Below are 10,955 nucleotides of genomic sequence, written 5' to 3'. Positions count from 1 at the left end.
ACCAGCTCTGTGGGATTATGTGACATTTTAAAGTGTCTCTTTTCAATGATACTGAATGTTATGAGATTTGTTGAGAGCTTTTTGCTCTTACTTGAAAGTTGGCTTATTCAGTCCAGTCATCTAGGGAGAGCTTGCTTTTTAAAGAGGACTTTCAAAGCATTACAAACAATGCAGATATTAAGTGCAAAGAATATCACGAGGAGCGACCATCATTGAACAACTATACATTGATTCAGACCTGCTGAATGAACACCAAGGATTATGTGACAGTTTCTTAAACAACAGTGAAGAATTAGAACAATCAGCTTATGGAATAATTGGCAAGAGAGGTGAATCTGGCAACAATATGAGGATTACCCGTCTAGAATGCTGGGAAAGGGAAGCAGATAATATATACATCATGATAAATGTCCCTTTCCTCCCACTGCTTTTGAATCTCAGTATGTAACACTCTCTCACTCTGATTTTTGCTCTTTCACTGTAGAAAGCTATACACATGCAATGAAATTCTACTGATGGAAAGCACTGCAGGCTGAAGGGAGTCATGAAACTTGAAAACAAAACAGAGACGACTGCATGACACTTCCCATTCAGAAAAAATTGTCAGATGACTAAGCAAGATGTACTTGTATTCCATCTGCATTGCCTAAGTCAATGTAGTGATTTCACGTGCATTGCCCACACACAGGACTACTCAGTCCTCTTTGCAAAGGACAGAAATACCATCCTTTTTTAGATAATGGAAGTGACCGTGCAAGACTTTCAGCATACTGAGCACAGGGGTTTCCAGCTATCACAGATTGCTTAGTACAACACAGATGCCTGCAGTAATCAGAGATATTGTTAATTGTTTATCCTTTTGTCTCATGAACAGAAAGCGTTTGCTAGAGTTGCTGGCAAAGGACTCTTTCACTTAGGAGGCAGAATGTATTTAGTAGCTATTATGGCAAGCAGTGATTCATACCCTTTGGACCTCGGTTGTATTTTGTGTGCTATAAGAATAGAGTAAATTACATTCTAGAGGGCTTTGCCAATGAAATATTAAAGCTAATATCTGTGATAGCTCTGATTGCGATACTTTTTGGAAGGACTGAGGAGGAAGAGAGGAGAGAAGTGAAATACATTGTCAGTAACTATCCTTCCAGCCTTTCCAAGAGCTGCTCTGATGTTTTTGTGGCTAAGGATGTGACATACACATTAGGAAGTATTACTTCTCGGAAAGGGTAGTCAGGCATTGGAATGCACTGCCCAGGGAGTTGGTGGAGTCACCGACCATGGGAGTGCTCAAGAAACGTTTGGATGTTGTGTTGAGGAATATGATTTAGCTGGGAAGTATTGGTAATGGTTGGACTAGATGATCTTCTAGGTCTTTTCCAACCTTGATAATTCTTTGATTCTGTGATATACCACAAACTGTGGAGCCTCATGAAGGGGGAGATTCAGGTGTGTGTTCTGCTGTGAGCTGCAGCAGGACCAGGCATGTTGGTCAGTCTTGGATGTATGTGAGATGTTCTATGGTGTAGCCAAGATCCTTATCCCTAATGGTCCACATTGAAGCATGAGAGGGCTTCCAACTAGCAGGCTGACATAGTCCCACGGAAGAAACAGAATCACAGAATCACAGAACGACCCGGATTGGAAGGGACCTCAAGGATCATGTAGTTCCAACCCCCCTGCCTGGCAGGGCCACCAAACATACACCTTTACTAGATCAGGTTGCCCAGGGCCCTGTCCAACCTGGTCTTGAACACCTCCAAGGACGGGGCATCCACAACCTCCCTGGGCAGCCTGTTCCAGGGCCTAACCACTCTCCTAGTGAAGAACTTCCCCCTAACATCCAACCTAAATCTTCCCTCTTTTAACTTAAAACCATTTCCCAGTGCCCTGCTATTGTCAGCCCTTTTGAAGAGTTTACTCCCCTCCTGGGTGTAAGTTCCCTTCAGGTACTGAAAGGCTGCAATGAGGTCACCCCGCAACCTTCTCTTCTCTAGGCTGAACAAGCCCAGCTCCTTCAGCCTGTCCTCATAGGGGAGGTAAAGAAACCAAGCTATATGGAAGGCAGAGGAGCTCTGAGCTTACCCTTGTACCACAAGTACAGGGTAATACTGGCAGTGCAGCCTGCAGACAGGCCGTATTATGGCAACAGAGAGCATCTCTGAGGAGCTCACCCCCCCACCCACAGAGTGGAGGCGCAGCTCGGCGCTCCAGGTGAGGCAGCACCGCGGGGAGCGCCGGGATCTGTAGTTCTCAATGCGAGGCGGCCAGACTACAAGCCCCAAGGGCGGCTGGAGGCAGCTCCCGGCTGCCCGGCCCTGCGGCTCGCCGCTCCCGGGGCCGGCCGAGGGGCGGGGGTGATGCTTGGCGCCTCGCCCCGCCGCTCTCCTCGTTAACCAGTCCGCTCGTTCCCGGCCGCTGCCGGCCGGCCCTGCCCCATGAGCGCCGCCCCGCCGCCAGCCGCTCGCTAACGGGCAGCCGCCGAGGGTACCGCCGGCGGGCGGCCGGCAGGCGTAGCCATGGGGAATGGCATGAACAAGGTAACGCCGCTCGTTAAGGGCCTCGGAGCCGCGGGGCGAGTGCGTGTGCGCGGGGGCGGCCGCCGAGGGTACCGCCTTTGTCTGGTGGCGGCACCTGGCTGCGGAACAAAGGCGGCGGGCGGGAGGGCTTCCCCTCGGCTCTCGGGGTTTTTTCGGTTTCCTTCTCGTTGTTTTTCCCTCCCCTACGAGGCGGGGGGAAGGGACGAGGCCGTGCGGCTCCTGGGCGCGTTTCCTGCCCGGCCGCGGCCACGGAGGGGCGGTGGAAGGGGGGTGGGGGTGCCGGTTTCGGTGGTGCCCGCCCGGGGCTTCCCCGCACGGCGGCCCCCGAGCCCTGGCTGCCATCGGACCGCGGGGCAGGAGAGCCCCGACCAGCCTGCGGTGAGGCAGGGAGGTGGATCTGTGCCGCTCAGGGTGTTGGCCTCTCGGGCTCTCGGTGTCGGCTCTCTGCTCCCTTGGCGCCTTGTGTTGTGGAAGGGCAGCTGTGATTCCTGTCAGCATCTCCGTCTCTGCCTTAGGGGCAGGTTTGGAGGTGCGGTGACTGGCCCGCTGTAAGGAAGAGGGGTTGAGTCATCTCCTCTGTCGAACATCCTGCTCTGGGAGTAGCCTTGCACCGAACCTGGCCTCCTTGCAAGCAGTATAGCTGGAGATGGGTGCCTAGTGGGGTGCTGCTGTGGTCAGGCTGATGAACATCCTGGTGCTCCTCCTGCATGAGGGTGCCCCTCATCCTGTGGGCAGACACTTTGGGATAAGACAATGTAGGCAGGGAGAAGGCCTGGGTGGTTAATCCAGCTGAGTGGTAGGAGTGACGCTTCCCCTGGTTCTTCTCTTCAGCTCTCGGTTTTAAAGTGTATTGGTCGAATCATGGAATCATTTGAGTTGGAGGAAACTCTCAAGGGCTGACTAGTCCAACTTCTCTGCAATGAACACCTACAGTGAGATCAGGTTGCTCAGAGCCCCATCCAGCCTGACCTTGAGTGTCCCCACCACCTCTCTGTAGCCACCCTCTACAAGTGAACAGTGAGGAATAAATACAGCTGGTACATTGGTAGTATTTCTCTAGGAATGGCTTGCCACTCCCAGTATTTTGATGTGGGATGCTACCATTGCAATCCAGGGGGAGAAAGCCTCAGCCCCTTCAACCTGAGCATTATTTGCTCTGTTTCTTACTTCAGTGCTCTGTGAGCAGACAGTCCGTGACTCAGGGAAATTTGGTCACTCTGGGTTTGTTACGTGTTGTCCTGATGTTTTGCAGCCAGAGTGTTCAGAACAAGCACAGCACCACGTTAGTTCTTCTCTCTTTCCTATGTAACCAAGAAGGTGAAACCTCCGTTGGTCTGGAGGGGCTGACTCCTTTAAGGAGGCTGTGATCGTGCTGGGTACTGATTTATTTTTGCAAGGGTCCCGTGTGCAGGTCTGGTACATGGCACCTTCAGAATGTGCCCCTGGATCATCTGTTCCTTTTGATCTTGTGAGTCAGCGAAAGCCAGAGAGGTGAAGAGAGGTGTGGACTCATCAGCTGTTGGATTTGCTTGGCTTGGAGGAGTAGTCTGTCAATACAAATTACCTTAGTTTCCAACTGAAGTGAGGTTTGTGTGTGTGTGTGTGTGTGTGCGTGGGGCAGAGCTGTATTTTGCAATAAAAGGAAATAAGCAGTTTGTTCAACACTGGATTATTTCATTTAGAAAATCTCTGTACTGAAGCCAAGGAAAGAGGATTAGTGGTGACCCATAATAGGGTATGGTAAGGAAAACTCTGGAGACTGCTGCTCTTGGATTCTGAGCCTTTCTCAGTGGCACGGTCCCCTCCTCTTTTTCTGTCACATGATACTGATGTATATTATACCAACTGACTTTATGCAGCCATTGCTGTTGATTGGAAGGCTTGAGGCCTGGCATTTTTATTTCCTTATTTATCTTTAATTATTGCTTTCCTCTGTACAATTAGCCATGTTAATTCTTTTCCTTAAGCCTACCCAAATATCCTGATTTTTCCCAAGTTAAGCCGAAAGCATTGGTTTCTAATGCTCTGTTTAGAGAAAAGCAATGGTCTGCATTGACTTCAAACTCATCTCCTGGCTGCTATTAATTTTCACATTTATTTTTATTTTTCGGTTTTATGTAAGTGCAGGATGAGTCATGAGATTGGGCTTAGGAAAGGTGGCCTTATTTGTCTTCTCACTTAATGCCTAACTTTGACTTGTATTCAAAGGTCAACCTAAGTCTGCGGTTGAAAATGACAAAGACGTTTTCCAGGAGCTGAAGTCTAGTGACAGAAACGGTGATAGAAATGATAGTACTTAGATCTGGCTGGCTGTGAACCACTGCATCCTTAGTCAAGGGTTTTTGCCTGGGTAGGTCCTTTGTCTTGTTAAACGCCTGCTATTCATACAGACCCTGCTGAAGGGGCGAGTTGAGTGTTAGCGCTACGGAAAGAGCAGGTAAGCTGTGTTCATTGTAGGAGCTGATTCGTGAGGAACGTAAATCACCGTGGACAGTTGCATCTAGTTCTGTGGAAGTCAGCAGAGCTGTGCCACTTAATGTCAGCAGCAGCAAATCCCTCTCCCTTGCTGGCTGATGAGGTGGGCTGACCTGTTCCCCCCCTGCAGCCTTTTGCAGCCTCTCCAGAGCACCCATCCTTACCAACACAGTGTAACACAGCGTAATACAGCAAATAGAAGTATATTTTTTCCAAGAGGACTGGTGAGAAGCCTTAGCAATCCATGGTAGGGCTCTGTGGTCACGCATGGTGAAGAGCACGAGCTGTTCTCATGGGAGATATGACCAAAGGCAGGCGTTGCTCTTCTCGTTGTTGGTTATGCAGCCTTTTGTTATTGAGTCCATGGTCATTTTGGCAGCGTTTCGGATGATAGAAAGGAGGCTACTGTTTTTATTCAGAAAGCAGTGGTTGAAAAGTTCACAAAAACAACCACCTTGTGTTTTTCTCCTGTGACTCCCACCCCTTCTCTCGCATGCTCCTGGCAGCCATCGGCCCTGGTTGTGCACAGCCTGGAGTTGCAGTTGCTGAAGGCAGTGTGAGATGACACAGCTGAAAGTTCCCAGCCGTAGTCTAGTGCTGAAGTATTAGTCAGCACAGTATGAAGATTCACTTCTTTCCAGGTAGCTTTCACCCATAGTCATGTTTCTTGCTTCTAGAATGACTAGGACAACAGGGGCAACATCTGTCCTTGGTTGCACAGTGTCCTAATTTTCTGCATAGCATACAGCGTTGCTTCATAATGCGCTGGTGCAAATGCAAACATCTTCTGCTTTTGCTGGCAACAATCTAAAAAGCCTCCATTTTAAATCTCTCCACCCTGGTATCTCTTTAATTTATAATGTTTAGCCTTAATGACTGCAGCTGAAGCTTTCATGTTCTCTCGAGAGCACGCTTTTGATGCAGAAATAATGTCCTGGAGCCTAAAATGCTGTAGTGTACTGTAGCGGGGGATGTGATTTGAGACTTGTGCTGCACATAGTCTACAATAGCAAGGCTATTTAGAATAGAAAGGTGATTAAATTTATTTGCATTTTAAACCTCAGCTAAGAAAGTTGGCTGGGGTGGCCTGGTTGGTGAAGTTGGTTCCTAACTAGGCTCACTTTTTGCTTTAGAGCATGCAAGGAGCCCAGAGCAGCCATCTTTTAATAATGATTGCAGACTTGAGCTCCCTGCTTTAGAGCTGTGATCACCCAATGAAGCCTAGAGGGAAGAATACTTGTGCAAAGCATGCACGTCATTGGAGCTTTGCTGGTTTTTGAGAGGCCATGTAGTAATAGTGAACGCAACATTTTTATATCTGGGGAAAGCCACGGCATTAGGACATACTTGAAGGTATTTCACAGGTCCTGCCTGGCCTAGGCGTGGTGCACTGGGTTGCCTTTCAGCAGGCAGGCTGCTACAAGGGGAGGCTTGAGTGATAATCCTCAATGAGAACTTGCCATGGCTTTTGGAACTTGGCGGCTGCTGGACGGAGCAAAAACGGGTGGAGTTTTACCTTTAAATAGCCACGCTCAAGAAGCTGTTGCTGCTGTTGTGATGACACATGGGTGTTGCTAAGGCTTTCGGAAGCCAGTGCTGACATATCTGTATTGGTGGTATGCTTTGCATGCACCAAAGAAAAGCGGATCATGTGCTCTCAGTGCCACAGTTCTGCTCCCTTCAAAGGATGCGGGTGTGGATCAGATTTTTCAGGTGTCAGAAGATGAAATTTTTGACCAGAAAGCATGTGCTTGGGCTGCTTGTTTTATTTTTATGCCCTTAGTGCCGTTCCCAAGTTGGGAGGGGTAGCACTGAGGTATTTATCCCTGTGTGTGTGCACAGGACCAGCCCTCAGCTTGACCTTGGTGCTCACGAGTTAATGAAAGTCTTCTAACCGAGGCCTGCACAGGCTGCTGGGTGCAGTGGTGTGAGTGGGCAGATCTGGGCAGAGGAAAATGCAACTCACAGACTGCAATCGATTCTCACTCTGTAAATGCACAACTAGCTGGGTGCAGTGATTTCCTCCAGCTAAGAGCCCGGCAGTGCTGTAACCCCCACTTGCATGGCTTTACACTTCGAGGGTCCCTCAGGATTTTGTGTTGCAGTGCTTTATCCTGCTCGCTTAGCAACTCTAGGCAAATCGCCTTCTCTTTTTGAAGTTTCATCATTAGTTAACTGAGTGTGCTCTTATCAAGCTGTGTGTGTGTGTGTGGGAGGGGGGTGTTGGGGTGTGTTCTGAGGCACACTCCATGTTTGTCAAGGGCTTCTGATATCCTTGGAGAGCGCCCGTTATGTGAGAGTCCACATGATTAACAACTCTGGTTGTCAACAAGAGCTTTTGGAGAGCCATGCATGGAGAGTAAGGCAGCTTGAGAAGGTTGCAGAGAGGCACAAAATGCTGCCAGCAGGCTGGAGATTGCATTTGACAATGGTCTGCTGAAGTAGTATGTTCCATCCTGTATGCAAATTGAACTTTGTCAAATTGTGTTACCACAAGATATCTATATTTGATACTATATTTCTTTCTCGCAGATTCTGCCTGGCTTGTTCATTGGCAACTTTAAAGGTAAGATTAGTTTTATCATTATTTCTAGGCTTGCTTGACAGGGGTCTCAGGTTGTTGTTTCGCAGGCCTGGGGAGTTCACTGATGTCTGTGCAGCTGCTTTGACCTCATCTTGTTTCATTCTTGGATTCACCCGGTAGCATTTAAAGAAGAACCCGTTTGCCATCTCATCTGTGTGCTGTGCTGCAAGTAGTTTTAAGAAAAGACAAATGAATGCCATCTCCTCAGTTCATGTTTCAGCTGGAATTCCTAAACACTGGACTGCCTTAAATGATTCCTGTGCTAGGCAGACAAGCATGTGAGCCAGGCAGATTCTTTGTAAGGCTTACAGCGAGCCCTCCTTATAAGTAAAGCTTAGTGTGCCTCCTGCATGTTGCTTTCTTTATTTTGGTTATTTGTAACAGCTGCCAACCAGTTCTGTTGTCGCTGCGTGCGAGACTGGTAGGTCTGCAGATTGCTGTCTGACCACTGATACTTGCATTGCCCGTGCTGCAGATGTATGATCCTCTACTTGTTTACCCTTTTGCATGAGGTTTACCTTTTGTTCCCAGAAAGACAACCATATTTAGAAAAAAATAGGAGACTTCATATAGGCATCCAAACAAATGACCGGTTCTCAAAGCTCCCTTTTAGTAGCAGTTGCAGTTGACTGTCCCTGCTCTGAAATAAAGGAGTTGTGCCTTTACAGTCTTTTTGAGGTAGAGGTGCTATACTTGCTGTGTAACGAAGTAGGACTCATGGGGGCTACTGCAGCATCATACCCTTCTCAATCTGTCCAGTACCATAGCTGGCCTGCTAAGATTGGACAAGGTCTGCTCTGCATTTAGATACTGCTGTATGTCTTCTCTGTTCCCCTCTCCCTTGCCTCCCCTGCACCAGAACCTGCACCTTCATTATTTTCTGTCTGAACTGCCATCTGATTTACCTGACTCTGAACCTGAAAGCTCTAGAAGACAGTCTTGCTGCCTGGGTCCAGTGCTTGCTGCTGCTGTGAAGCAGAGCTGAATGCCCTGGGAAGCAGCCCAGGGTACACGTGAAGCTGAGAGCTGCCTTTTGCTACACTGAGATGCCAACACAAGCACAATGGCTAGTGTGTGAGACCAAGAGCCATCTTTGGGCCCATGATGGGCTGCTTCAGCTCTGCTGATAAACCTTTGACAATGCTCCTAGAGGAGTGAAACTCAGCTGGAGCATCTGTTTCTTAATGCAGTTCTGTTTTCAGCCAGAGAACAATATGACCAGCTGAGGGGAGCTGACTGGGGTTGCAGAGTGTCAGCACTGCCTGTGCCAGGGTTGTGACCCTTGTGCTTGCTCTGGTTTGCTGGTTCAGCCGTGTTTGCCATCGATGCTACGTCAGTCACTTCTGCACAGGGAGCAGAGGTGTGCATGGGGGTGGGTAGTGTTCCTGGAAGCATCTCTTGGAAAAAAAACAGACTGGAATGCTTCAATTACCCACATAAAAGAGGGAAAGGGCAGGCTTTAATATCAATATCCTAGATATTGATATTAAATTATTAGAGTCTGTTTTTAAATTGATTAAAAACCCAAGGAAAATGTTCACTTATTTATTGCTATGACACTTGGTCACGTTGAGTTTAATTCTTAACCTCCACAGGCATCATTCTGTATCTCTGTACAGGTATTAAACACAAACAGCAAGAGAGAATATTGATGTTTCAGTACTTCATTAACATAAAAGTGAAGTTTTATTGTATTAGCATCTTTGGCTTTTTCTGCAGCTCCCATCTCTTCCAGCTGCTTCAAAACAATTGCAGTGAGCTTTCCATGCAGTGAAGTCATCCCGTTTAGGAGCAGGCAGTGGATTTATCACCAGTGTATTTTTCCAGAGGAGTTTGATCACCACGTTCCCAGGGCATGTTCTGATTTGTGGCACTCTTTCAAAAAGTGACTAATGAATTTCGAGACTTCCATAAGGGGGATTGTTGCTGAGAGATGCTCGGCAACGTGTGCTTGGGCTTGGTTAGAATATCCCAATTTGGGCGGCTGAAACATGTAGCTACTAATACAGACAGGGCTTTTAGCAGAGTGATTACTGTAATGCTCTACTTAAAGAATAGCCAGGCTGCTCAGAATTGAATGAAGTTCCATATGGTCAGCAAGGGTAGCACTGAATCCTTGGTGTTGTGTATTTACCTGGATGCAGAGTCGAGGCACTCTGGTGTGCTCTGTGTCTATGTGCAGGGGGTGAGGAGTTGGCAGGGAGCTCTGAAATGCTCTGATCTGCCCTCTGGAGGATAGTCTCTCCTCCTTTCTTCAGTGGCCAACCAGAGAGCACAGGGAAGGAGTGTTTCCATAGCTGGTTCCTAAAGACATCATCCTACTCATGTTTGTCTCCCCACTGAATGAGAAACCTCTGGGGAAGCTGGCACTCTGAGGGAAGAGGGACAGTGTTCTGTAGTTCCTGCTAACTGAAAGCAGGATGTGAAAGGGTGTTAAATGCTGTAGTTGTGGAGGTGTGTTGTTTGGAGAAGGCATTCAGCGGTTGTTCTCTGGAATTACTTACTATTCAATATTCAGCAATATTTCTGCTTTATGCCTTAATGTTCCTACCATCTTTTTAGGTGTAATTAACACAAAACCAGTGTATGCCTGAGAAAGTGCAAGCTCTTCTGCCTTTAACTGGGAGATAAAGTAGTGACCAAGAAAAACTTGTAGGATATATCTGACAGAAATGGGAGCTGAGCTTTCCCACTGTGGTTTGAGTGCTGCTGCTATGTAAGCTTCTAGCTGCATCACAGTGAGAAGGGTTTCTGCAGCTACCTTAGGGTGTTTGGGTTAGAAAGCATGCAGTCCTGACTATGGAAAGCACTGGAATACATGCTGAGATCCAACTCTCAGTCTCTAACACTTGAGTATGTCTCTTCTTGTTATCTTTGAAGATCTGTGGGCATTGTTGTGCTCAGCAGTAGCAAATCAAAATAGTAACGTTTAGTGTAGTTGAGATTGCACAGCTAGAGGGCAGAAAGATTCAAGAAGAACCCAAGGTGTCTATATAAAATAGTCTAGACTGAGTTTGGTCTGAAAGCCCAGGGGTAATTGGAACTTCTGGGCTTCTTCTTCGGTGACAATGAATGAGGAGTTATAGCCTCGAAATAAAGGGGAGGGGCAAAATTAGGAATGGGAAAGTAGTAGTAAACTCTTCAACCTGGCTGTAGTTTAGGGGGAAATTTAGATAGTTGCAGTTGCTCCTTTCAGATGAAATTCAATTCTGCAACCCTCAAAAGACAAATAGTTTATTGTGGGATCACGTGCCTGTGTATCTTCTGCATTGGGAATTTGGTTTCCCCTGAAAGGCACCTGAGTGGCTGACAAAAACAGATGCTTTGTTTTCTTCACAGACTGATAGGGCAGGGAGCTTTTT

General features: G+C 47.6%; 1 protein-coding gene across 1 annotated transcript in view; it reads left to right on the top strand.

Moving 5' to 3' along the window:
* The first annotated feature begins 2,352 nt into the window (after positions 1 to 2,352).
* Positions 2,353 to 10,955, top strand: part of DUSP22 (dual specificity phosphatase 22) — a 36,631-nt gene continuing 28,028 nt past the window's right edge. Inside the window, exons 1-2 of the mRNA XM_015854495.2 lie at positions 2,353 to 2,534; positions 7,542 to 7,575. Coding sequence (XP_015709981.1) covers positions 2,514 to 2,534; positions 7,542 to 7,575 — 55 coding nt within the window. The 5' untranslated portion in view covers positions 2,353 to 2,513. The remainder of the gene's footprint in view (positions 2,535 to 7,541; positions 7,576 to 10,955) is intronic.

The sequence above is a fragment of the Coturnix japonica genome, chromosome 2 (genome assembly GCF_001577835.2).
Source record: "Coturnix japonica isolate 7356 chromosome 2, Coturnix japonica 2.1, whole genome shotgun sequence".
NCBI classification, from domain to species: domain Eukaryota; kingdom Metazoa; phylum Chordata; class Aves; order Galliformes; family Phasianidae; genus Coturnix; species Coturnix japonica.
Note: the sequence above shows the minus strand (reverse complement) of the source record. Positions and strands in the feature narration are given on the sequence as shown.